Source organism: Enoplosus armatus, chromosome 6 (genome assembly GCF_043641665.1).
Source record: "Enoplosus armatus isolate fEnoArm2 chromosome 6, fEnoArm2.hap1, whole genome shotgun sequence".
NCBI classification, from domain to species: domain Eukaryota; kingdom Metazoa; phylum Chordata; class Actinopteri; order Centrarchiformes; family Enoplosidae; genus Enoplosus; species Enoplosus armatus.
In genome coordinates, this window is record NC_092185.1 from 20,161,246 (window position 1) to 20,188,268 (window position 27,023).

The 27,023-nt window shown below is 41.8% G+C and overlaps 3 protein-coding genes across 8 annotated transcripts; 1 reads left to right on the top strand and 2 right to left on the bottom strand.

The window, feature by feature from the left end:
- Positions 1 to 1,196: 1,196 nt before the first annotated feature.
- bcl2l13 (BCL2 like 13) lies at positions 1,197 to 14,412 on the bottom strand. The gene is made up of 7 exons (XM_070907827.1): positions 14,271 to 14,412; positions 12,073 to 12,162; positions 11,140 to 11,296; positions 10,012 to 10,084; positions 9,678 to 9,803; positions 1,784 to 2,332; positions 1,197 to 1,705 (listed from the first exon to the last, which is right to left on the bottom strand). Exons 1-7 carry the CDS (start codon positions 14,410 to 14,412, stop codon positions 1,298 to 1,300), a joined length of 1,545 nt encoding a protein of 514 aa, XP_070763928.1. The 3' UTR covers positions 1,197 to 1,297.
- A 2,022-nt stretch (positions 14,413 to 16,434) lies between these two features.
- Positions 16,435 to 22,310, top strand: atp6v1e1a (ATPase H+ transporting V1 subunit E1a). 4 transcript variants are annotated; one of them, XM_070906903.1, is made up of 10 exons: positions 16,435 to 16,552; positions 17,035 to 17,100; positions 17,194 to 17,303; positions 17,673 to 17,739; positions 18,214 to 18,303; positions 18,406 to 18,474; positions 18,607 to 18,701; positions 18,865 to 18,952; positions 19,489 to 19,596; positions 21,325 to 22,310. In XM_070906903.1, the coding sequence occupies exons 1-9, from the start codon at positions 16,520 to 16,522 to the stop codon at positions 19,549 to 19,551; spliced, it is 681 nt and encodes a 226-aa protein (XP_070763004.1). In that variant the 5' UTR covers positions 16,435 to 16,519; the 3' UTR covers positions 19,552 to 19,596; positions 21,325 to 22,310. The 4 variants fall into 4 exon arrangements, with proteins under 4 accessions (XP_070763004.1, XP_070763003.1, XP_070763006.1 ...); XM_070906902.1 differs by lacking the exon at positions 21,325 to 22,310 and having other exon boundaries at positions 19,489 to 20,094; XM_070906905.1 differs by lacking the exons at positions 18,214 to 18,303; positions 21,325 to 22,310 and having other exon boundaries at positions 19,489 to 20,094.
- Positions 20,898 to 26,219, bottom strand: slc25a18 (solute carrier family 25 member 18). 3 transcript variants are annotated; one of them, XM_070906899.1, is made up of 9 exons: positions 26,115 to 26,219; positions 25,726 to 25,851; positions 24,550 to 24,605; positions 24,213 to 24,303; positions 23,640 to 23,755; positions 23,105 to 23,288; positions 22,464 to 22,627; positions 21,652 to 21,727; positions 20,898 to 21,530 (listed from the first exon to the last, which is right to left on the bottom strand). In XM_070906899.1, exons 1-9 carry the CDS (start codon positions 26,132 to 26,134, stop codon positions 21,389 to 21,391), a joined length of 975 nt encoding a protein of 324 aa, XP_070763000.1. In that variant the 5' UTR covers positions 26,135 to 26,219; the 3' UTR covers positions 20,898 to 21,388. The 3 variants fall into 3 exon arrangements, with proteins under 3 accessions (XP_070763000.1, XP_070763001.1, XP_070763002.1); XM_070906900.1 differs by having other exon boundaries at positions 25,726 to 25,848; positions 26,115 to 26,151; XM_070906901.1 differs by having other exon boundaries at positions 23,105 to 23,280; positions 23,632 to 23,755; positions 25,726 to 25,848; positions 26,115 to 26,151.
- Between the last annotated feature and the right edge of the window lie 804 nt (positions 26,220 to 27,023).

Here is a 27,023-nt window from a genome sequence, read left to right on the forward strand (position 1 = left end):
AGCATCGTCTGTGCATATGTGAAACCATACAAACAGGCTGATGCTGTTTTGATTGTCACCATGTTTGCCTTTATTACCTCACAGTGGCTTACCACCTCATATTCTACTCAGGGAGGGTATGGAGTTGAAATCCTAACTGGACAAAAGTCACTGGGACAGATGCAATTGTCGTTGGAAAGCTGTGGCATTAGTCAGGTATGTTATAAGCAGTGGAGCAGTAATAGAAAAGGGTACAGAGCAAAATACAGGGGACTAAAGGGACTAAAGACTATCTTTAAAAATACTGTATGACAAATTACAATGTATGAATGAAATGGGAAAATCCATTGTAACAAGAATGTTCTGGTATTTAACTGCTTTTGGGCCTTCAGAGTTTATTCAGATTTACATACTGATGGCAAAATATTGATTTGTAACCTTGAAGTATATCAGCATGCTTGATGTATCATTTCTAAAAAAATCAGCCGCAGTACTGTACCTCAGGACACACACTTAAATACTTTCATCCATTCTTGGACAAAATCATGTTTTAATACACAAAAACTAAAACGTGCTGCATGTGAAGTGATACAAATCCCTTGTGCAGCATGAAAAGACGGAACATAAACCTAACCCAATGTGCCTGTTCTGTGTCAGAAGTCAAACTGACACAGGAAATCAAATTACTGGTTTCATACATTTTGTTTGTTATCAGAGATAGTATCAGACTAACTCATCGCAGCTGGGGGTGGGGGGTGGGGGGGGTATAAATAAATGCAAAAGAGAGAGACAGCCTTGACTCACACAGCAACAGTAAATGTGGGCTCTGAGGTTTACTTGAGCCATGGGGGTGTTGACAGTGAATTTTCAACGGTGGTCTACTGACTCAAATGGCACACAACAGTCCTAACAGTGAGCCACAGACACGACAGAAACTGAAACTAGCAGAAGAGGGATCAAAGTCAACGCACTTTCCAATGGAAGAGATGAAGGGCTGGAGTTTAAACACAAAGTTAACCCAAAAGGATTCAGAGACAAGAAAAAAAAAAATTAGGAGAACACAGTGGAGTGCATCGTTTTCCCCTTTCTGGCAGTAAGGTTGTGGATAAGGTGAGATTTTGGTTTGCTTGGGGGGGGGGGGGGGGGGGGGAGCGCATTTTCACAGATTTGAAACCTTCAAAAGCATAGCAGATTAAAAAAAAAAAAATGCAGCCTCATTTTGTAAATCCAACACAATTTGTAAGGAGAGTCCCACCATGTGTGTACTAATACATTTATTAACCACATCTTGTAATTTGCCCCTGAGAAAGATACTTTTCTACTTCCTCCTGTAGCTTATGACACCGTATGCCATTACAGCAGCGAGGACCGCCAATGCAGCTCCTCCATAAAGCAGCACTGGGAGCTCTGATTCTGGCTCTGGCTGCACTGGGGGCTCCTCAGCTGGGGCTCCTACAGGGGCCTCGAGGACAGGGGGTGCAACCAGTAGGGCCTCCGGCTCTGCCATGGCCTCTGGCTGGGGAGGCACTGTGATGGGCTCCGGCTCCTGTTCAGGTTCAGGAGCTGGCTCTGAGATGGCTTCAGGCTCTACTGGTGCTGCCGGGGTTTCCTTGGTTTCCAGAGATGGGGGTGCCTCCTCAGCAGGCACTGGGTCAGTGGCAGCAGCTGGTTGTGGCTCAGGCTCTGGTTCTACTGCAGGAACAGATAAAGGTGCTGCAGGCTCTGGCTCAGAGGGAGGGGGAGGGACAGCTTCTGGGACCAGGGGAAGCAGCTCTGGTTCTGAGGAGGTGAGGGAAGGCTCTGCCGACAAGATTGCAGGTGTCTCTATTACAACTGGCTCCTCTAATGAAAGCAGGGAGGCCGGGGCTGTGGAGTCTGCCTCAGCTGACTCTGGAACAGGTGGAGTCTGGTCCCTAAATTCTTCCCTGAGCTCAGCCAGCTCGCTCTCTGTGCCTAAAACGCTCATCATGCTTTCTTCTATTGCCCCGGCTTCACCGCCTTCCTCTAGCAGCTCAGCATCCTCGCGCTCCACGTGGACAATGTCCGAGTTTGAGGAGTTGTTTTCGCTGCGCTCCTCGGCCAGAGCCACGCCCTCATTGCTGTCCAGGCTCTTGACGTCTTCAGGGTCCATTGCACAAACCTGTGCCCAAGACTCGTGGCCGGCCAGAGACACAGGTAAACTTTCCGTCTGCCAGGAGCTCTGCTCACTGCCGTTATCTCCAGTGCAGAGCAGCGAGGAGGGGGGGCTGAGCTGGTCGGGATGCTGCTCCCCGGAGAGGATGTAAATGTCGTTGCTGTCTTCAGCGATAGTCACACCTCGCTCCTCCTCTGACTCAAGGCTGAATATTTCACCCTGTGGTAGACAGACAGAGACAGAGATGGTATCAACATTCTCTACATTGTAAAGTGGGTGAGTAAAGAAGGCGGAGGTGAAGAATTTTGAGTCATAGATGGAATAGTTGCATTATTTTGTATAATGAGTGATGGAGGGTAGTTCACCCATAAAGAAAATCAACAGAGAAATCTCCATATTACATACAAAGTAGACAAGCAAACAATGGATTCAGTCACACAGGTCACTTTTTAGTATGGTCACAGTATAGAGTTTAAATTTAGACTGGCGCCTTTCGATCAGAATGCTACAAAACACTGAGTGGAAATTAAAATAGCTTTTAAGCTAATGTGCAGCAGTCTACATCCAGCATAACACGGTGCTGCTTTACACCTCAAGTTAGCCTTGTATGCCACCTAGTGGTAACATATCATATAATACATCTGGCATATAATAGATCAGGAGCAATCTGCAAAGCTGTCCTATTACGTAACAGGAATATCATATGATCACGTGGGTATGAGGGACTGACACAGAGGTCGGCTTGCTGAAGCTAAATATGTTGGAATAAATCAAACTGTAGAGTCTGCTGAATTAAAATCTCAAAATGATCTCAAAATATGAATCCTTTTTCACCAAAACCAGTTTTCCATGTCAACACTTCACACAACTGCAAGGAACGAAGACATACCATAGCATGAGAGAGTGGCCATACCAGCCACATCTATACATTTTGCTGCTACAACCTACAGTGTGTGGCTCAGAAATAGGCCACAAGTGTTCACAGTGAGCACAAAAGAACAAGATACATACTGATATGCTTGCTGTCTTGAGGGCATACATGTTGAAAACACTGGATGACTACAGAGGTTAATAAAATGTCGCTGTTGATGGCAATTTGCTACACTGGAATTTAGAATTGTATCCTCTCACATTGTCTAACACCTAAGAGGCCTTAACTTTAGACTGTTCTACTCACAAAAGGGCATCTTATGTGTTGTTGTAGCTCCGCTCATGTCAGAACAATGCAATATAGCTCACTACACAGAGCACAAACATTATGACCAAACCTGTTCTCTTAGTAGTTGCTATCCTGCTTAATACTATACCTTCTATAGCCATGCTAGCAGCTTTGTGAGGCTGCACTTAGATCCACCAGTGTTTTGACCTAAATGCTAATTTCAGCATGCTAACATGCTCACAATGACAACGTCAACATGCCGATGTTTAGCAGGTATCATGTTTAGCATTCTAGCATGCAAACGCTTGCTAATTAGCATGAAACACAAAGTAGTAGACAGAGCTGAGGCTGATGGAAATGTCATTAGTTTAGCAGGTATTTGGTCACAAACCCAAGTACTGGACACATTAAAATTTTTCGCTACATGGGAAGTTATCACTAAAGAATACAGTTAATCCTGAGGGGAACATGAATGTGGTACCACATTTAACTGCAATCCATCCAATATTTGTTGAGATATTTCACTCAAAACCACAAATGTCAATCTCGTGGTGGCGCTTGAGGAAAAGTCAGGGGATCATCAAAGTCCGTAGGCTTCATCCTCTGGGGACTATGAGGGTCTGAACAAGATTTCATGGCAATTCATCCAATACAAGCAGAAACATTTCAGTCAAAGTGGTGCATGGACTGGCCGACAGACTAACATTGCTCTCCACAGAGCCATATCATTAGCATAGCCACATCTGTCTGACACAGACGAAAAGCAATGCTGAAAGTAGGCTGGGTGTACGACAGACAACTGATCTGGGTTTACAGATAGTGAACAGAGCTTGACTGGGTCGAAGTTAAATTTTGGATCCGTCATGAGCAGGCTTCTTCCATTGTGTCTGTGTGCATGTCACATAAGTGTGACCTGAACGGATGAGATTCAAACAGACAGTGGGTACAGACGTGTTTGTATAAAAGGGAGGGGGAGTGTGTGTGTGTGTGTGTGTGTGTGTGTGTGTGTGTGTGTGTGTGTGTGTGTGTGTGTGTGTGTGTGTGTGTGTGTGCAGCAGACAGAAAGGTTCTGACAGCACCCAGACCAGCTCCCAAGGCAACACTGTCTCATTCGAAAACAGGATAATATGTTATTATGGTCTTCTCAGTGTCCCTGACCAACAAATTGCATCTGATCCACACGCCATTTAACATCTGAGGAAGCATATAGTATGTAAACTATTATTGACCTATGAAAATATGAAAGCAACATGGTCAGCTGCGAAGGTTATTTTCCTTACAAGGACACCCTGCGTCCTGGCAGCTGCCTCCTGTGAGGCAGGAGAGAGATTAAATCTAACAGCGTTCCATCGTTATCCAACATTTGCTTTCTCCATAAGCTGATTTGCATGCGGGAGAGTGTTTCACAAAAGCCTCGCCCTCAATATACAGGCTCCCCATCAGCTGGACAGGACAGGACAGGACAGGGATGCCATGTGGTATAAAATCAACAGCAAGAGTTTGCTGATGGTATTCAGGAACAATGACGATCAATCCTTCTCCTGCATTTGTAGTGTCAAGTTTCTACTGCTACAAAGTCCTAACTGATCTAAAATTTAAAGTGACATTAAACCTCAAAACAGGAGGTTAGACTGAGTGCCACAGTGAAAAGACGCTGTCAATAAAGAACACCAACTGGGTGTCTCAACCTTAGCTGCACTGTAGAGCACAAACCACCTCTTCTGCAGTTTGGTGGTAGTCATACCACAGGACAAAGTCGCTATCTAACAAGGTGAAGCCCAAAGCTAGAGGCACTATGAATAATAACGTAACACAGAAGGATTTATGAACAAACAAAATGTATGAATAAACTACAACTCTTGCAAGCAACTTTTAAACCTACATCATTCATTGAACAAAGAATAAACGGTGAAAAACACACCTGAGGAGAATCCACTCTGTTTGTTCTTTCTTTAATGCTCCATGTTGCTGTTCTCCAACGCTGAAGCTGGGCACCACACTAAACTGTCGTCAGGCGTGTTCCACAGTTCTCCACCCTCGCCCCAAGGCAAACACAAACTAATAAAACAAGTACACATTCCTGCTGCAAGGGTGTAGTCTACCTGTCATTGTTTTGCCTTTTCCCTCTCACTAGGCTGCTAGTTCTTCACTGTAACACAACATTACACTGTCCTAAAGACCCTTAAAAAACTGAAAATATCTCGAAACACACTGAGATTTTAGGATAAGAAAACAACTGCCATATTTTTGTGACAGTTACAAGTACATGCTACACTGGCACGTGGCTGCCACATACTGTCGACATGCTGCATCCACCTGCAAATCCAAACATTAGATCTGGGATGTTACAAAAAGGGGCATCCTTTCCACATCAACAAAACGTTGAACCCACAAGAATACAAAACAGGTTTTTACAGATGTTTGAATGATAATGCAAACCAGTGACATTCAATTTAAATGTAATAACAATAATAATTCACTGGCTCATACTTGCTCTTGACATTTATGATGTCACCACTGTTCCTAACTGCAAGAGGTCACACAGCAGCTGACTCAGTAAAGTAAAACGCAGGACAGAAACGGACTGCTCATTAGCAACTGTACCTCGAATTTAATAATACATTTAATCTAATTTAATTTAATTTAATAAAAAAAAAAACATTAGGATCTCAGTTGGACTCTCGGTCATTAAACTAACTTATTATCACCCAGAATGGCTATGCAGTGCTCTCTCACATTGAGATATATGCTAAATGAAATGCCTCACCACTGACAAGGATCATCTCTCTTCACGTTTTAGATACTTAACTATAATATCTACTGTACACTTATACTTGTCTCCATCAACCCACAACAATAAACAGGCTGTTACAGAAGAACACTGTCAACCAATCTCACTATTTCATCCACAAATAAAAGTGAAACTATTAAATTCTCTTCCTCCAACAATAGCAAATTCTCATTCTCAGCATTTATTTATATTCCATCATCATGTTTTAAGTTTCATACAGGAGCCCAAGCAGGTTGAGGGCTGAATGTGTTTATGGAATCTGCCTTGGGCAAGGTCCTTTTTAAATTATGTTATGTGCAGCTACACAATTTGCATCAGTAAATATTGGTTTCTGGCCAGTCATCATTAACAGTGTTGTGGCAGCAGTGGGACTAATGGACAGACAGAAGGACAGAGAAACGGATGGGTCCTCTGTTTTCAGTAGTAGCTGCTGCTGTAGCACGTTTTTTGTTTTTTTTTAAGCAACCTACAAGTGGGCCAGTCAAACCCCTGGTGATGATGTTTTTAGGAGGATTATGAGAGTTATTTTTGGGGCTTCCTCAGCCTGCACAGGCACTCTACTCTCGTCCAGTCTCATGTCTATGCACATATTTCACTCTGGGACTGGAGAGAGGGTGCTTACATAACATGGGCACTGTTACATGTGGGCACTGTTACACTGTGCAGGGTGGAGCGTGACGTGCCCTGACGCGGCCCAGGCTGGAACCCTTACAGCACTATGTCCTTAAAATGCAACATCACTGTTTCCAAGCTGCTGCAGCTAAAGCAACACCTACTATCAATGGAAAAGTGAGGGCCTGTAGGAGTTGCTTTATTACCCTGTGAGATATGCTGCTTTGACTGATCAATGTACTATCAAATGCACTGCATGCACTTCATTATGTCTGTCTCTTTGCTAAGAGGTCAGGTGCAATTGTCAGTGTGCCACTTTTAAACCTCAGGAGTCACATTACATCACACTCACAAGGACTGTAGTATGAAAAGGCTGTTGTGCACACTCAGTTCTCATGCAGCAGTTTTCACTGTCATACTCTGAAGGACAGTTGTCTGACTGACAACCGCACACAAGCATGCAGACTGAAGGACAGGAGACAGGCTGTGAAGAAACTGTTGGAGACAACACGGAGATGTTGGTTGGTGTACAAGCACTCCGTGTACGCCATTTTTTTTTTGCTCACGCCCCCCCCCCCATCACTCCCCAATCATGTCCTTCCACCTATCCGCCCCTGGCTGTGCACTGTCTGAGGGCTGCTGGTTTTGTTCCTGCCAAATGAAGTGGATACCACATTAGGGTCATAATAATCCTTATTGTATTCTGATGCAACTAACAAAAGGCATTGTGAGAGCCACCCAAAACATGGTGCCTCACTTGCACTACGGTCACACCAATGTCCTGGAGGAGGAGAAGACCAACATTGTATCTACTTTTCAACAATTGACCATCAAAAAGTGACGGTACTAATCTGTGCATCTCACATTTCTTTTGTCGTTTCAACAAAAACAAATGCGGGAACGGATGAATACATAAATGAGATAAAACATGTTTCTGCTCTCCATCTTCTCTTTTCTAACATAAAAAACGTGATGTTCCTCATTTAGCAGCCATTAGCATTTTTATATTTTCTGTTCTTTGCTCTGGAAATTTACATGTCGAGGAACAAGACTATTGTGCTATAATAAAAAAAAAATCAATCTGTGCAGTATGTTTACATGCAACCACTAAATAATGACAAGAAATAGAAATATAGCCAGAGAGGAAAGACCACATTCGGCTGCCGAGAGTTTGTCACTGCTTCTCAGTCTCACACACACACACGCAGACCAATGAGCTCCCTCTGTAGTTACTTCAGTGTCACAAGTAAAACATCCTACCTCAATGTGAAGTCTTGGAAACCCCTGGTTTCACTTCAATAGACAAAAGTCGTAGAGATGGAGTGAATGTAGGGAGGCAGTCGAAGAGAAGTGTGCATGCAGGCAGCTGTCAAACTAATGGAGATTTCACTTTGCTCTCACTGGCTCACCATGCCCACCCCTTTTTTCTCCCTCATCTCTCACCCCTCCCCTCCTTTGTATTCCCTCCCTTCCTATTGCCAGTCTCTTCGTGCAATCACTCTCTCGTCCTCCTCCTCCTCCCTTCTCTTCATCCCTCCATAGCTGATCCTGTCCCAGCCTCGTTCATCTGTTCATCCCCTGTGACATAACGCAGTGCAATAATGTTGCTTTGTTTGGAGCTAGCGCACCAATGTTCACGTTACATTGCACGAAAACCGGGCAGAGCATCGCGACAATGAGGTAATGGCGACCGGAGCGGCGGTTAACGCGTCGAGTCATGTGACCCTTCATCAAGCATGACCTCGTTCGTAGGGAAGCCATCTGTGACGCAGTGTTCCACTTATTACGACATTGTAAAAATGAAACCCTTGCCAACGCTATCACTGGGAAAAAAAGGTGAAACTAAAACATAAGAAAAATGTTAGCTGTAAAACGTCACATTCCTACGATAATATATGAAAACAGGGACAGTGTGAGCAAAGAGAACATTAAAAGAATCATGAGATGGCATGACATATCCCTGCCTGAGTTCACACCACACTGGAGTTGCTTTATATCAGGGTGTTTCTCACCTGAGGACATATCAGTCACAACTCGCACAGCTGAACTGCAACTGCCTAGATTACTGTTGAGCAGAGTTCATGTTGTGGAATCTTTAAATAACCATTGCTATCTTCATTAAATATGCAAATAATTAATGTTTCCCTATAAGACAACATGTTCTACAAAAAGAAATATTCTTATATAAGAAATAATGTTTTTTGGTCTAAACTATGATTGAATGTTGTCAACAGATGTTAAAGTTGTGACCAAACAAAGTAGATTACATGAAGCATTTGACTCCTGACTGGTTTTAAACCTCAGTTTTACACCACAAAAAAAGTATAGCAGTGATTACACTTACTGTCTGGTTATTTATGCAGATTATCTGTCGAGGATTTATTGTCATACATACTTTTAACAGTATGATGTGCATCTTAATCTCATGTATGGTAATGTGGTTGTTGTAGGGAGCGGGAACAGGGACAAACATCTGTACAGGTCGCTCACTGATGCCCTCATCTGGCTATTTTGAATTCTGTACATCCAATTTCAGCACGGTGCGAGCATGTTTCCTGTTCACTTTGCACTGCGTCCCAACTTCCTGTTTTATCTATGCCACCTCTGCACAACCTTGTATACTTTTTAGTCCTTAATGCATCTAAGAACCACTAAGTAGATGCTGTCTTTGATTATAACTAATAAGCTTATACTACACCATTTCAAATGGTATAACTACTTTTGTAATTTTTAAAATAATAAGATGGCACAAAGTAGTGGACGAAGTTATTCAAACTTGTTTTTAAATGTATTTGCACCCTGGAGTCTCATCTGGAATATTGTTTAATTAGTCATGAAGAATGTATTCATTTTCTTCATTTCTGGAGACATGCCAATCTAACATTCTTGCTTATCTAAATATGAACACAACAAAAACTATTTTTGAATTCAGGTGACTGAGTATAAAACATAAAAGGATAAGCATGTAAGGGTTTTCCTGCATAGCGAGCTGAGAAACTCACCCATCCCCCTTGCTGGATGATGCAGTCAGCTTCATCCTCTAGGAAGCGCACCCCCAGATGCAACAGAGTTGTCAGTGACTGGCCCTCACTTTGTAAAGCCTGGAGCAGCACCAAAGGCACTAGTACCTGGGAGAGAGAGAGTAGAAGGGGAAAAAAAGACAGAAAAAGCAGTGTGGACATAAAGGTAAGAGACATTAGGAAGGCAGAGGTAACAAATGTATGAAAAAAGCAATAGTGGGCAGATCAAATGTTGCATCTTTTGCATGTCCCGAGCAGTCATATTTTTAATCAGGTACTGTATATAGAGGAGAATTAAAACTCATGGCTGACTCACCTTGTTCCAGCCTCCTTGTGTGTGTGTTGAGAGATCCACTGTTGTGTCTCTGAATCTCTGGTAGTCCAGAGGCCTAAAAACACACATAAACATCATCGCTGGTGTTAAAACAAGGTCTGCATATAGCGGTTTAGGAAATATCAAAATGTGCCATGAATCCAAGAAGTATAATAAGAAGAAGACACCCCATACCCAGTATCCAACATTAACGCTATGTGCGTGTGTGTGTTGCATTGTTTCTGTGTATATCTGCTTTCACGAAGTCAGATGTTGTGTTGATACTCAAAGGATCCCTTGTGTGCCAGCGATGACACCTTCCTCCTTTGTCAGATTCCCACAACATACGGTACTATAAATGTGTTTGTCTTGTAACACATGGATGTCAGCCATGCTTAGAATAAAGGCTTTTAGTATATATAGTAGCAAATTTGCGTTCCTTGCTTTTCTTCCTTTGTTGCATATGATTGTGTATCAAAGGAGGACGTCCAAGCTGCTTTATTCTCTCTGGGGTAGTTCTCTTAGTGTTAATGGTCTTTTGCAGCAATGTTCCACTTAGTACAACCACAGTCTTATCTGTTGGCCACAGAGCAACTGTACTGGAGCAGCTGCGGATTGAGTGTCTTGCCCAGGTGAGCCTCACCGATGTTCAGCTCCCACAGACTCATAAAATCTACAATAGTTTCATTTTTATTGTGTGTGCCAAAATCAAGCAAGCATGCAATGCAGCCTGTTTCCCTCATTTGACCGCATCGCTGTTAAAGTTCAAGAGTTCACTACGGTGAAAATAAACTCAGCAGCAGTACATCAACATTGACTTTGTCATACCTCTGAGATTGTAACTCTCACCCTGTGTGCACACACATTTTCCTCATACTGTATGAATATAGTGTGGAAATGTAGTGAGGAAAATAGCAATCAGTACTGAATAGTGTGGTTGCTTCAATGACCCCCACAATTCTGTTTCCATGTGAAATATAAGTTTTGGATTAAACATTCGAAGCAGTGATGAAAAGCAGTGATCATCTAAAAAGGGGATGTTAAGGGGATCTCACATAAACACGTTAGTCTACACCAGTGTTGCCATGAGAACTACAATCTATCATGAAAGTCAGAGAGCTGCAAACTGACCCTGTGAGGAGTGTGTGTACGGACGCTGTCAGGTGTGTGTCGAGCTCTCTGGCCACCCGGTCTCCAACTGCAGCAAGACAGTCTTCGATCGAGCTCTCTGGGTTGGCCGGACTGAACAACAGCGATGTGTGTCGGTCGAAGCCTGTTGTGGAAAAGGCTGCAAACACACAGCCCACAGGACAGAATGACATCTCAAGACAGGCAGTGCAGTTCACACATTTTATGAAAGCAGTAATTCTGGGTTTGTTAAATGTTTCATTCAGAGATACTGGTTGTAACTCATACAATGCAGACAAATGTATTTTTCAGACTGCATAATAAGAGTTTGAAAGAAAGTTTGGGTTAATTATGTAACTACAGCTCTCAGAGTAGCATGAATGAGTGTCTCACACTGGGAACACCTTCTGTGACAAATGAAGGGTGGAAGCTGTCAGGGAAGGAAGGGATCCTCTCCTTATGAACTGATCATTCAAAAAGCTCTCCCTTGCTACAAATAAGGGTGGTCTGGAGGGACGCTCACTCAGAGCTGTGGTTATGTAAAGAAACCAAAGTTGTCTTTCAAAGCATACATTTCATGTTTTACACTGACAAATATTGACCTCTGGACTACTTTGCACAGGGAGACCAACTGAACAAAGAAACGCCTGAGAACTTAAGGTCTTAAAACTCTTTTTTTGATTGTGTTTCCTTTCATTAATTTTGGAGTACTGTGCTTTAAAATATAATAAAATGTAATATATCAAGTGTCTGCACAAAGCCATAATGTTATGTCTGAACCATTACGGAGAGTTTGACTGCATAATTAATTAAAGACATCAGACCTGAATTACTCGTATTTTGTAGCTCATAAATATTTTGGAACTGGCTTTGTGTGTGTGTGTGTGTGTGTGTGTGTGTGTGTGTGTGTGTGTGTGTGTGTGCGCGTCCACTTACAGGCAGCAATTTCATCTTCCAGTTGTCTCAGCTCTTCCTCTATCTGCTCTTTTATCATTGCGGTCCTCTCTCTCTCATTCTGGGCATCTCCTGATAGAGATAAACACATGATGCATGAACCAACGGTCTCTCTCTCTCTCTCTCTCTCTCACACACTGACTGTTCACAAATACTACACCGCATCTCATTATACTAAACTAACTTTAGACATTACACAAAACCACTAAAGAAATTCAATTCACAATGTAATTTCTGTTGATGCATCTAAACAGGACATTTAGCATAGGCTTTTACTGCATCTGAACTGGATATTGTGTGTACTCTTTTGTAGAGTGTAACTTAGTCTGTGTCTTGTTTGTATTTATTGTTGTAACAATGTTTGTCTTCCCTCTTGGCCAGTTCTCTCTTGAAAAAGTAAAAATAGATTTTAATCTCAAAATATTTTACCTGTTTAAATAAAGGGGGGGTGCACTGTGCAGCTGTATCATTTAGGATAAAATAATATGGGATAGGCCAGCATATAAAACCAGTCAGTGATGCACTCTTTGTATGACACTAGATGTGCACAGTTTGCCAAACAAACCAGTTGTGCATGTATAAACACTAACTTCCCTGGAGGGGAGAAAAATGTTTGCAGGCTTAGATGCAGCTACAGTAATAACACCCTTTGCTTTTACGTCATTCACTTACTCCTCCTCAGCGTGATGTTGCTGAACTCACACAAGAAAAAAAAAAAAGAGAGAGTGGTGCTCTCTCATCGCGTGCATATGAGGCACCAACACACAGCTCATGCTTTGGTAAATTATTTACAAGATTCAGTCTACACTGCTGGGGGCATAATGAACCACGCAAGGGGCAACACTGACATAAAGGCTGACCGTGAGTTTTCATATTCACACAAATCACGTTCTGAATGAAGCCATTTGATAAAGAACCCAAAGACATTGGTTATTTCCACTATGATGGCATGTGGACCCTATTAGTTCTGTTTTTTGAAACAGCACAGCTAAACTGGGGACGAGCAGCTAATGGAAAAGAAACACAAATTACCTTTAAGTATCATTCTTCATTGATTCAACAGCTGAGTGATAGGATTCTTCCAATTCATGTTTTCGTGACGGAAATCAAATCAAATAGTGACTTCTTTTTTTTTTTTTTTTTTTTTTTTTTTAAACAGGAAGGAAGAGGACCCCCTTTTCTATTCTTTCTGTGTCCCTGCGGCTCATACATGAACGCCCTGAGGACCGGTGTTGGTTTTTCCTGGGCTTGGTGCTGTTTCAGCATTTAGCCAGACAGCTAGCCGGCCAACTATTTTGCTTTGGTCCGTTGGCGTGTGAGTAATCCTACGGTGATTACACATGACAGGCTGTCAGAAATTGGACCGGGTCAAGCGTAAAGCAGGGATCAGCCACTCCTCTGCCCTTCTCCGCCCATTCCAAGCATGCACATAACAATAAAAAGGGACAGGAAATACAGAGAACCCTCCTCTCTCTCTTTTTTACCATCTCTCCTTCTTGCTCAAAATACCTGAGCATTTTTTTCCCCAGATAGCTCTGTTCATATCCTGTGACAGAAGGAATGACATGCATGCCCTAAAATGGTCCTCCTGCAAAACTGTCTTACCTTCCAAATGGGATGTTTCTCTCACTGTAATCATTAAGATTTACTTCTGCGCTAACATGCTGTGGCCGTGGCGTCATTGCACAAAGTACGAGACATTACTATGTGCCAAATAGGTCAAAAACTGTTCATAAAACTTTTCTGCATGCCAGGCGCATAGGGAACAAGATGAAAAACAGGCATGCTGCAAGCCTGAAGTCATGGCACAAGGTTGCTTTAAAAGCTTCTGTGAAGACAGGCCAGTCTTCAGATACTTTGGAAGCCATATTGGAAGGATTGTAGCTGGGCTTATAGAGAGCCTCACACGCCATCTATTTGTTTACAAGCACTGACTACTTCATAACTGTCACATATAAAAAGGGCACACCAGTCTCTGGACGTGTTTCCATGCCAATGTCAGAGAAGGCTAAATTGAGCTGGTAAACAGGTGGCAACCTGCGTACACACCCTGAATATTTTACTGCCATGTGTGCATGTGTGAACTCTATTTGTGTGCCTTGTGAACGCACAAGTGTGAGGCTTGCCGTAACGTATGGGTCGAACACTGCATGACACTAATCTCAAGTCTTTCTTCTCACCTTGAGCTGTGGTTGGTGCCTGCGATCTACTAATGGGCAGCATTCCCAGGTAGTTGAGCACTATGTACTTGGTTTCATAATGGAAACCCTCAGGCACAGTGGCGGTGATGGAGGCAGCAGAGGTGGAGCCTGAGGTAGCCATTGATCAAACGCGTGTCAGACTCTCAGGCACATAAGTTCTTACAGTCAAAGCTGGACGTCTCACCTGGAGAAAATGACAGCCAGAGGAGGAAAATGAAACTTGTTGTTTTGACAATCATGATACAGTACAGTCAATTCAGGCCAAAACATTCATTAACAAAACATGAGGGCATCCACATCAGGCTCTGAACAGAAGTCATAATGACATTTGTTGTTAAACTATACAACAGCTGGTAGGTGTATGACATAAAACAAATGTCCCACTCAGTGTCATCATGGGCATGATAGCACACTCCTGTGCCCATTGTGCCGGGTGGACATGTTCACTTTCCCATTTGGCAAAGGGGCGATGAGGCTAAAATTGATCCCTAAATGTAATTTTTGGTGCCTCTGGGACTGCATGGCTGCTCACTGAAAACGCAGAGGGAGATAGGCCCAAGACATGACTATCGTTATCTCTTACATGTACGTTTTGTAGATAGAGTTAACCACATCATGACACAATTCAGTCTTACATAACACACGTGGTGAACAGAGGGGCGTGAAAAGTCCTTCATTAAGAGCCTTTACTGAACAAATGTTTAAATGAAAATTAAATATGGCCGTGCTATATTGTTTAGTCCCCTGTAGGTTTTTTCTGGACATTAAACCACCGATTACAAACTTACTGACAAGCAAATCTTGAGTCCCAGTTTATCAACTCACATCGTCCTCACGAGATGAGGTGACACCATGCGGACCGAAAGTGAGATTAATGTCAAGTTTGGCAAATTAAAAAACTTCCGGCTTGAACTGTCAAAATAAAACCTCTTGCTGGCTTATGGAGTTCCCAAACAGAATAATACAAAAGCTCCAAAATCCAAATAAAATTATCATAAAAAGTCTAGAAATTAGAATGTAGGTAAATACTATTATGGTTTTTTTTTTTTCGAAAATGACAGCATGGCTCCAGAAGACTAATATATAACGTTATACACTCATACTCAATTAATAACCAGACATAGTCCGTTAGATAATTGCCTGACATATTACATAAAGGTCTGCTACACTGGAAAGTCCGTTTTTAGTCAGACGAGCAGTTGCTGGAACATCTCAACATACATGCAAGCTATAGCTAGCTTAACGTAACACGTTTTAGGTGCTATTTCTGAGACGCAAAACTTCATTTGAACTTAAGTTAAGCCCAGCGTGAGTCGATTTCTTACCGTCCTTGTCCAAAGGCACCCAAGTGCTGACAAACGACAAGTTGAAGGGAAATATGCGACACAGTCCCCTGCAGGAGTAGCTGGAGAGGGTAGACCACCACTGACAGGCAACAGTAGCACTAGCACACCGTGTGCTTTGGAAGCTACGTTACACAAGCTAGCGAGAATATAACACAGATCTTCCTGTCTCAACTTTCAAAATAATACTCTCATTAGTTACCGGACAGTGTTAGAATCCAAAAGCGAAAAGGTAACGCTAACTTTAAAGTGAAAGTGTATTAAATTTTCTCGGATCAAACGTTCAGTTTGCTTTCCAGTGTATCTTGGCAACCGCATCTGAAGGTTGGCAGCTTGGAATGTTGTAGCTAACTAAGACAATTACAAGCTTACATGATAATTAAAATGACCTTTCCAGAAAGTGAAATTTGACACTGATATCCATAACCATATAGAATAAACCATGGAAGATACCATCAAATATGCCATATGGGACTCGCCCCCTTAACCTTTCCCTGACCCTGGAGTCTCCATACGCTGCGCCCTGGCAAATTCAATATATGCATTATTGAAATAATTCTGTTAATACTGTTGTACTTGTTGTTAAATATCTGAAATGACTTGAAAACACTGTGACGGGTGTGTGTCTTTATGATCTAAAAATTGGGAGGGAAGAGGCGCCCTTTCCTCACTCGTACCTGTTTTTAAGGACTTGACCTATTGAGTACTATTTTGAAAGTAATGACCGGATGTTGTGATCCTTGAGTCGCTAGCTCGACGTGAATCCAACAAGAAGAGGAAAAGTGTATTCTCCGAGCTGTCTCTGTTTAACTGTACTGTGCAAGTGGTCGGGAAGACCGCTTTTTACAGACTTTATAAATAAACAAAATATATTGAAGAATAGACATGGCGCTCACCGATGCTGACGTACAGAAACAGGTAAAATAGACAATGTTATTCTCGTAGCTGTTAAGTTTAACCACGTTAATCACAGTGACTATAACTTTAGGTGGCTAGTTAAACGTAAACATTAACGCTAGCTAACGGGCTAAAAACTCAACTACTGTTCCGTGTAAGCTAGCTGTTTAATCATATTTGCGCACTAAATATCGTTAACTTTCGAGTTTGTTACTAAACGCGCAAATATTAAAATTTGTTTTGTTTGGGTTTCAGTCATTTGACAGAATTGTCTGACGTTATGACACATGGAAAGTTGAAACAAACTATCGGTAGTGGGTACTGAGGTTGGTCTTATTGTAGTAGTAAACATAGTCTTTCTAAAGTAAAGAAAATGTTTGTTATGAATTGTGAATTGCTTTGTACTTACATTTAGGAAATTGACATATCGTTATACACAAAGGTTGAACTCTGTGAGACATCTGAATTTGAAGAAACTAATTTGTGTTTGTCTCTTGTGGCAGATCAAGCACATGATGGCCTTCATTGAGCAAGAGGCCAAAGAGAAAGTCGAGGAAATTGATGCCAAGGTAATTGAAGTCTGTCTGTCTGTCAGTCAGTCAGTCTTGTGATATTTGCTGCTGCCACCAGTAATAGGTCTGGTCATACCCATCTGTTTGCAGGCGGAGGAAGAGTTCAACATTGAGAAAGGTCGTCTAGTGCAGACTCAGCGGGTGAAAATCATGGAGTACTACGAGAAGAAGGAAAAGCAGATTGAACAGCACAAGAAAATGTGAGTTGTTGGGAAAGAAGGTTTGTTTGGAGCCTGTTTCTGTCATTTTTGTCATTGTTTATCTCACACTTTGGATTGAGAGGCAACAAGTTTAATCAGCTCTTACCAGATACATTTTTTTCCTCCCATAGTTTTTCAGTCACTTTGTTACCGTGTGGTTCTATCTACCGTGTCTACTCACTTATGACTGCCTTGGTAAACTCACTGTGTCCTCATTACAGTTGATAAATAATAAATAAATATTTGTAACTACATCAATAAAAACAGTGAGTTGTGAGAACTGGGTATCATGAAGAACAGCTATTTAAAAGGCGTGCTGTATTGCATGTTAGCTACTTTACTCATTGACTTTTCCTTCCACTCTCACAGCCAGATGTCCAACCTGATGAACCAAGCGAGGCTGAAGGTGCTGAAGGCCCGTGACGACATGATCACGGTTAGAGATCAGTGTCTTACACATATTCACATATTCAGTTCATGTTAAACAACTGACACAGACATCTCTCACATTTACATTCAGTATATTGATGAATACATACAATATATCTTATTTACAACTAACTACAATTACAATTAAGTTTTTTGTGTGCATATTTATACATGACTTTAGTATACATGAGTGCTTATGTTTTGTCCTATTCACCCCTGAGTTAAATTCCTACATTTCAGTTGGGTTCCACCACCCCAATACAATGCAAGTGAATGGATTTTCTTTTATGGTCCTCTGATCATTGAAAAATAATATTTACCTGTCACCACAGACAAGCATTTACGCAGCACTGCCTATACACTGTATTTTATAAATGTGTCTGATTCCACACTATCTGAGTGAGAGTGTTAATGAGCATGAATTAATTAATCGAATTACCACAGGCTTTTTCTCTGTTTTCTACATGTGTTCTTGTCTCAGGATTTGTCGAATGAGGCTCGTCAAAGATTTGCGGAGCTTGCCAAGGACCCTGCTAGGTACTCTACCCTATTGGAGGGCCTGGTGCTTCAGGTAAAATCTCCAACCACTCTTGTGGGAGGATACAGGTAAATCAACAATTGATTGGTTTGTTGGTTCTCTATTTTGTCTGAGTTCGTGCTTTTCACTTTTCAGGCATTCTATCAACTGCTGGAACCTAAAGTTACCGTTCGCTGCCGACAGCAGGATGTGGAAATGGTTCAGGTGAGGTTGAGCTGACTACAGTGTTGGGATTATTGTAATTATTTAGGAAAGCGCTGGTAATTGCAAGATCCTCTGCATCTTTTGTTGCATTCATGATAGTTGGGAGTGTTGTGTTTTTATTGCGGCTGACAGGCTGCAGTTAACAAGAACATCCCTATTTACAAAGAGGCAGTGAAGAGCAGCATAGTCGTCAAAATCGACCTGGAACGTTTTCTTCCATCAGAGATGTAAGATGGTTTAATGGACTTTAACATCAACTATTCCTCTTTGGTTTTAAATGTGTTGTCAGGTTATATATTTTTCTTATTGTGACTCTGTTTGAAAAAGGTGAAGAAAACACACACTTGAGCTGGGTTTGGTTCTCTCACATTTAATGTGTTGTGTCAACAGCTGCGGAGGAGTTGAAGTATATAACGATAATGGGAAGATCAAGGTTTCCAACACTTTGGAGAGCAGGCTAGAACTTACGGCACAACAGGTAGAGCAACTTTTAGATTTGATATTTAAAATAACACATTTAACAATAACACACTAAATGTAGTTTCTGCTGTTTGCCTGTGGAGGGCAGCACAGCCCACTTGGTTTTCTAGAGAGCCTAATTACCTAAAGGACGGAGAGATGAAAGTGAAAAATACTGTCATGCTGCCATACTTTAATTGGGTGTTACTTCACTTTTTAAGAATGGGAAAACACTGATTTTCATTTTTACTTGGGCAGTAAAATTAATTGTTTACTAATTACAGTCATTAATGTTTTGCTTTTGTTAGTAATTCAACTTTATTTATTCAACCTTTGTGTTTAGAGTGATTAAAAAAAGGAATTTGTTTTGATTTTGCATCTAGTAGGGTTTTTTTGTTACTTTGTTTGTCTTTTTGGAAATTAGACACTATTGATTATTTGATATAATAATAACTAAGAAAAAATAAGAAATATTGAAGCATCTGCGTTTGTCATGTTTCTCCACTTTTCATTTCTTGTGTGCACTTATTTGTATCCCGACTTTATGCCTGACAGATGATGCCTGAGATCAGAGTGAACTTGTTCGGTGCCAACCCCAACCGCAAGTTCACGGATTAGCAGTGGATTTGAAGAGGGCAGTGCAGACACGGGCGAATATATAAGGTTACCACAGACAATCATCATAGTGAGCAAGAGTCTGCACAGTCACCTTCCAATCATCAGGGTCAAAGGAAACCCTGATTTACATAATGGAATGCTACGGATGTGTTCAGACATATTTTTATTTTTGTACTAATGGACAGAAAAATAATTCAATACATGCACTTTTACTTATGCTCTCTAGTGCCCTCTATTTTACCTCTCCAAGGACTGCTTTAAGTTGCAATGCCATTGCAAATATATATTCCTTCATTTCTTTTGGGAAATCTTGCTTTTTTATTTGATTAAAGTAATCAAAGCTACGTCACCAAAAACAGACATTTCACTTCACAACCTTAGCATTCAAGCATATGATGAACTTGATTTCTGGTATGTTTGCCAAACATCGCTTTTTTAACAGTTTGATGGTGTGTGTATATGTGTGGGTAGAGAAAGCGTGTTTTACCATTGTTCTGAAGCACTTAACATACAAAAACCAAAGAAATAAATGCGTGTGACACAGAGAAATCAGCATGTATGAGATATATTTATTTACAGCTTGTAAACAAACAGTTCACTCAGGCTATGTTCACTCTATAGTGAGGGAAATGTAGTAGCCTAGCTACACTAGCCACAATAAAATAGTGTGTTGCATTAAAAATGTAAAAAAAAGCTTTTAGTGCCACCCAGTGGACTTAAGTAATGGCAAACAGTTGGCAAGACAAGGTGCCATACTCCCTCCATGGGTCTAACAAATATAATTGTCCTTGCTAAATTGGACTCAAGTATCAAATCAATATTTCAACACCACCAATTCCACTGAATTAATTTCAGACTTACAGTTTTGATGCTTTAGAAACTACCAGCAATGATAAGGCTTTAATTGCATTTATTTTAGTTATTGTGCGCACGTCATTTGAAGCAACATATTCTTATGCGTAACTAAGCAGTAAAGTCAGCTCTAGGCTTCTCACAGGTTTTCACAGCGGCCCAGCAGTCTAACCTGTGGCCTTTAGGCAGGAAGTGAGCTGTGTGTTAGGGTATATTGTACACTAATACAGGGATTAAAGCATTACCATCAGATTAACAAATGACCTTAGAGACACTGGCAGGCAGCACCTCCCAATCCAGTGAAGGAGTCCAAGATTACAACTCAGACCTCACGGATGGAGTGGGAGGAACTCTTAACGGGATAGGCAGAAGGAGATCAAGCTCCTTTTCCAGAGAAGCGCATCAAACATTGAAATCTAAATGATTGGCATTTGAAGTCAAGCCTAATACCCAGTTCAGGCTCTGACATGAAATGTTATGCAACATTAGCTTTTGATAAAGATTGACAGGGGAATTTGTCCCTTAACGTAGGATGATGCACAGTTCTTTGCTATGACCATACAGATTGGTAGGCGTTTTAGTTAACAGCCTTAAACAACATGCAGCAGCAGGTCTCTCTTAACAAACCAGACAGAATAAGGAACAGCTCCAGACATATTGCAGCAAGCACACAGAGATAACCCAGACAACTTGGGACACACTCTCAGATTAGTCACACACATACACAGGACCCTGTTTAACCTACGGAACCCTGTTGACAGCATGTACAAACCTAGAGAAACGTGATTACTGTGAACCCACTGGTCCACATATTAGTAAATAGAGCCTCCTCATATCTCAGACCATTCTGCTTCCTTTGGTTAGTGGCCGTATTTCCCCTCTCTCTGTATTCACTCAAGTTGTGTCATTCGTTCACTGCAGATTAAAGCAGCAAATGATTTGTACAGAGACAACACAACCACCGCCACCGATGTCAAGCATCCCGCTATTCCAGCAAACCTAGCACCGTCTCCCCTACCCCGAGGAAGTAGACACCCTGCGCAATGCCAAACAGAGGAGCGATGACTAGAGCACGACACGTTGCACCTTTCAGGAATGCTGAGGGGCCCTCCCGCGTCATGATGCGCCTGCAAAAGTACACACAGACCAGGACAGCGGGAGAAGGACAATGAAAGAAAATGTCAGAAGGCTCTTTACACTGAATGAATACTAAGACAACAAATGTTTTATCATAGACTAAAATCTTACCGTGTGCAGTCAATAATTCCTCTGTATGTGTCCTCCCCTTCACCTTTTTGCAAGGTTTGCAGACGAGTCTTTATGACTGTACAGGCATTTAAAACACAGAAATGCACATGTCACTACATCAATTCAAAGAGAGTTAAAGCAAACAGGAGCCACTTTGGATACAAATGAGGATCACAACAGATCAATGCTAATGTGTAGTGTAGTACTAACACAAGTAGAAAAGTCAAATACTCAGTTAACTGACTCAGAAATATCACTTCCACATGGCACGTACACTACTTTCTTCCAATAATCCCATGATGCAATGCATGGCATTTTATAGATTAGAAAATGGCCATTGTGTGAATCTGCAGTCAGTGATGACGCAAAGTGTCAATCTCAATTCACTGCCCTCTATTGAGTGAACTATTGAGTGTGTATTATATAGGGAGTAGTGAATGAGTGAACAAGGGAGTGACTGCCAATATCTATCTAAAGTTTGCTAACATTAGCTAACAATAGCTAACCTTAGCGACCATAAGCTACTGGTTATACCAGACCAAGTGAGGCTGTAGCGACAAAACCTTTTGAGTGGATTGAATTGAGTGAGGTTGCGTTTTATTGCTGATGAATTCAACTTTTCATTTGTAAGAGGAAGATTGTGTTATTTCATCCTTCAAAAGTTACATCGTTTTGTTTAAAATGTTTCATTAAATGGAAGTTGGTCTTGTACACACACCTGCTCTCTTTGTGAGTAGCAGGGGCTTAAATCCCCATTCACAGTCCACCTCTGTCCCACCATATCTATTTTTCTGTTTCTTTCTCCCACTCACCATCCAGTGGTGTCACAGCCACAGCTGCCACTGAGCCTGCGGTGCAGCCAGCCACAAAGGATTGCCAGAACGGCGCCCGGACCTCCACATCACCCTGGCTCTCCCGGCCCAGAGTGTTTAGGTTGGCAAACAGCGGGAAGTAGATCATTGAGAAGGGGACATCCCTGAAAAATATGATTTAAAAAAATAAAATGGTTAGATGGAATTAAACAGAAAGGAAGGAATCTGAGACACTGTATTACAGGTTAGGGCATAGAGAAAGAAATTGGGATGGACTGAAGTCACAGGAGAGAGGCAGGGAGAGAGAAAGAGACATGGCCCCATTCAACTGCAGTACAGCAGCCAGACATAGCCGCAGGACTCTATTGATCAGTGTTGATTGGCAGAGGTGTCAGGAAATACAACAAACGCAGGGTGAGTTATGCAATGTATAATCAACTCATGCTGGAGAACGCAAGCAACTGTGAATGGACATATACTTGACATTTTTAAAGGTTTCCAACATCAAAATGATGGGAAGTGCTTTTCCCCTACTGCTATGTTTTGATGTTACCCACAATTATATTAAAAGTAAGAAAGAGAAGTAAAACAAATGTCATGTATTGTGAGTAAGTGTACGTGTTTGTCTTTGTGTGTATGACCTCATTAAGGTGGCTCCTGCCCCCCTGTACAGGCCTGCCAGTCCACGGGTCTTCAACAGCTCCACAGTGATGCCGGTGGCTGAGGGCCGTGGAGGGCTCGGCCGCGCTGGTGGGGTGGCCACCAACGATGGAGCTGGACCAGGAGCAGCAGCCTGAGCTGGATTTGCAACAGGCCTCTGGGCAGCTGATAGTCAAACACAGACTGTCCCAGGTTAGAAAACACATGCAGGCTAGTGTAATCCTGCAGCCATCACTGTGAATGTTTTTTTTGTTACTGAACAAAGGATGGGCTACCATTTTTGAGAAAAAAGTAAATGGGAAGCGTGTCAAAAGATTGATACCAAATTTATAAACAGTACACATTGAAAAGCATAGTATATGACTAAACGTACACCACATCTGTCTTAGTATTAGTGACTACGTTTCTTAGTGCAATTCTTCAAATCCTTTTACACTTGACACACTGCATCTTGGTATTTGTACAAAGGGGAAAAAAAACATTGTTTAAAAACATTAAATCCAATGACCAACTCACCGAGCCTTCCTGCATCCTGCAGCTGGATCTTCAGCATTTCCATAGGAGTGGTGACGACCACCTGACAGGTCCCAGCCCCACACCCTGCCAGTATCTCCCCCCACAGGGGCAAATGCCTGGAAACACAATAGAGTGACTTTTAGGCTTTTCTATATTCTTTTTTATTTTATTTTATTTGTAGATTTCACTAATCAGTCTACAGGTCTAAAGTTAACAATAAGTTATTTAAAACTAGGTTAAAGATTGGCATGCTTGGTTTCATGGTGCACAAATGAAATACAGATGCAACAGCAATTTGACCAAAAAGTCTCCAAATCAGAACAAATTCTTTACTTATTTGAACTAATTAATGTAGTTTTAGTTGACTGTAATAACCTTGGACACTTCCAATCTAATATTATTTAACATAACATAAAATCAATATCTCATTTGTGTTTGATATAACGTAAGGTTTGCACATATCTACTGTACTGCAATACATTTGCAGTAGGTAGGCTATGTGTCTGTAGCTTGAGATGATTTTTATGTAGCTACATTATATGATGCATCATTGAAGGACAGAAATCAATGTACCCATCCTTAGAGAGCTTCTGTCTAAAGACGTCATTGGCAGCCAGCTTGATGGCTTTTTCTGGTGTAACAAGAGTGAGGTTCACTGCTGCACCTGGAAAGCACAAACAGGCTGATGACAGTGACACACAATAGTTTTCCACTGAAGCACACAAATAGAACAAACCTACATGGCAGCTTATGGCTCACCACTGCGGGCTAATAGCAGCGGATACTGTTTATTATGATAAAAAGATTGAGGGCCCACGGGATAAACAACAGCGTAGGTGGCCAGATTAAGTTTATAGTAAAGCACAGGTAAAGCGTTGTTTGTCACAGGGATTAGAAATGCAAAGAATACCTCTGTAGCATCCAAAATAGCCCTCTGAGCGCACCGTCTTTGCCAGGCAGTCCAGCCTTTAAAGACAAAAGAGAAAACAACTGACATTTTGTCTGTTTTTCATATAACATTGTGTGACATAATTAAGCCCTAGAATACACAATAACAATGTTCATATATTTTAACTCTACTGAGACTGACAGACATTTAGGTCAAATCAGCAGTATTACGCTTTGTTTATAAGCATCATCTCCGGCCTGGCCTTTACCCAAATACACCATGACCCTCTATCCTGTCACAACAACAAACTGGACAGAGATCAGTGTTGTCAGCGAACTGTATGAGCAGTTCTGTTTTTTTGTTTTTTTTTCTTTGCAAAGAACAGGGGAAAAAATCCAACCTCGTAACTGGGCTTTGAGGGAAGTTATCCGAGCTATTTTTCCATCTCTGACTCACAGTGGAAAACCGCAGTCTAAAATGTCTGTGCTGGTGAACACAGGGTGGCCACGCCCAATCAGCCAGCAATATTGATGCCCACCAGATGTGCGCAGTTAAAAATCTAGGGTCAGTGGGTCTTTTAAGGACAGCACCTTTTTTCTCTGCAACTCTTAATTTTGAAATAGTTTTAGGGCATTTGTCAGGTTTTAAATTGAATTAGTGAAAACAATCCACCATTCAAAGTCACCACGGCAGTCCATCAAAGCACACTCTGTACACAGCCATTCCCCTAATATGATCCAATGAGGGAGTTTTGTACAAACTCACCAAAAAACACTGGACCAAATATGGGAAGTGGTGTGTTTAGCTGTGCTGCTCCACCCACTGAGATTCAGTGGAAAAGTATGTCAGTCTGCACAAGCTAAATAATTCTTGACTTGTTTGTAGCTCAAATTAGAGAGTGATGTTAACCAGAAAGCACATATCTACACCATTCATCACCAGCAGATGCTTTGAAAAGGTTTTACGGTTTAGAGACTTTGACATTGGCTACATTTGCATTCAGAAAAAATTGTCTGTAGCCCTTTCTTAACTCCAGAGATAAAGATGAATTTAGAAGCCTTTTCTCAATAACAGAAGAAAAATCGTTCAGGGATGCTGAAATAAAACTGCAGTAATGTGAAAGCCCTTATCTTTGTACAGTATGTGGTAGATCAGTGACAGTGTCGGGTTAACTCGGGCCAGGGGAGCCCTACTCACATTCCTTTGTAGACTTGGACGCCCTGTTGGTTCTGTAGGCGGGTCTTGGCCAGGTCAATAGGAAATACACATGTCACACCGACCAGGCCTGCCACGCCCCCATTAATCAGCTTAGCAGGGAGGCTGCTGAGGGATCAACATAGACACACGCACACATGCATGCACAGACCCATGTAAACGTAGGCACCGACACAAGCCATGCAAATGACGCGTCCATTCATGGACAAAGATGCAAATAAAGCGGCCACAGGGGGAGTTTCCACAACCACACACACACACACACACACACACACAAAGAGAGTATAAAAGACCAACATTAGCACAGCTGCTGCTTCCAGTGAATACGTTTTGTCTCCATTGAGCTAAATGAACAAGATAAAGATACTTACCTAACTTTCTTCTCTGCCATCCTGCTTGTGTTTGGGCTCCAGGTCCAGGCCTGCTACTCCTCTCTTCCTCCTCCTCCTCCTCCTCCCACCTCCTCCTCCTCTTCGTCTTCCTTTTCCTCTTCCTCTTCCCTCCCACCCAAAGTTGTCACCGCAGCTCAACCCTCACCTGCCCACCCAAACCACAAATACAGCTCGCTGCTTCTTTTAATATGGCAGCGCTGCACCGCCTTCTTCTTCTCCCTGGTGTGGATGCCCTTTTTTTTTCTTGTCTGTCGTGGTCAAAACCCCCTATGTTGGATCTGTGTCTTTTATCCAGCCTTTCTGCTTTGCTGTGCCTCACACCAAAACCCAATCTCTCTCCCACCACCTGGAAACACAAAACACATGCAGTTAATATGGACTCAATCACTCCAAAGACTTCAAATGAGACCAGCGTTTCTCTGACTATTGTCTTTCTCAAAGCCCTGTTGAATAGATTTTTGTGATGGCTTTGTAAGTAATCGTTGGGACGAAGGATTGACACACCTCATATTAACTCTCAGGGTCCATAAAATCCAGACTGTCATTCATAAATGTGAATAGCAGCATATCCCAGGACTACCACACGGAGACAGAACATCTTGAGTCTCTCTAATCTGCCAGCTAAAAGGGATAAGAGTATTTGATCTAGCAAGGAGGGCAGAACTGAAAATGAGGGGCTTACCGGTATTCTTTTACCGCATTTAGAATCTGACATTTACAAAGGACTGAAAAGGAGACTTGAATGGAAGTTGGGAAATTTGTGTGACAAGGTTTTTTCTTTTTTTTCTTTTTTCTTCTGAAAGTACAATAGTTTGTAGTCTAACATAAGAGGTGTGTATCACAGATAATAGAAACGCTGTTGAAATCTTATCTGGGGTTCACAGCTTG

Coding starts and splice junctions, on each gene's coding strand:
- bcl2l13 (XM_070907827.1), bottom strand. CDS start 14,412: ATGGCTACCTCAGGCTCCACCTCTGCTGCCTCCATCACCGCCACTGTG. Junction 12,163..14,270: donor GGCACCAACCACAGCTCAAG/GTGAGAAGAAAG, acceptor TATCTCTATCAG/GAGATGCCCAGAATGAGAGA. Junction 2,333..9,677: donor TCATCCAGCAAGGGGGATGG/GTGAGTTTCTCA, acceptor TGTCTACCACAG/GGTGAAATATTCAGCCTTGA.
- atp6v1e1a (XM_070906903.1), top strand. CDS start 16,520: ATGGCGCTCACCGATGCTGACGTACAGAAACAG. Junction 16,553..17,034: donor ATGCTGACGTACAGAAACAG/GTAAAATAGACA, acceptor CTCTTGTGGCAG/ATCAAGCACATGATGGCCTT. Junction 17,740..18,213: donor CCCGTGACGACATGATCACG/GTTAGAGATCAG, acceptor TTCTTGTCTCAG/GATTTGTCGAATGAGGCTCG.
- slc25a18 (XM_070906899.1), bottom strand. CDS start 26,134: ATGGCAGAGAAGAAAGTTAG. Junction 23,756..24,212: donor CAGAAGCTCTCTAAGGATGG/GTACATTGATTT, acceptor TTGTGTTTCCAG/GCATTTGCCCCTGTGGGGGG. Junction 22,628..23,104: donor GCAGGAGCCACCTTAATGAG/GTCATACACACA, acceptor CATATTTTTCAG/GGATGTCCCCTTCTCAATGA.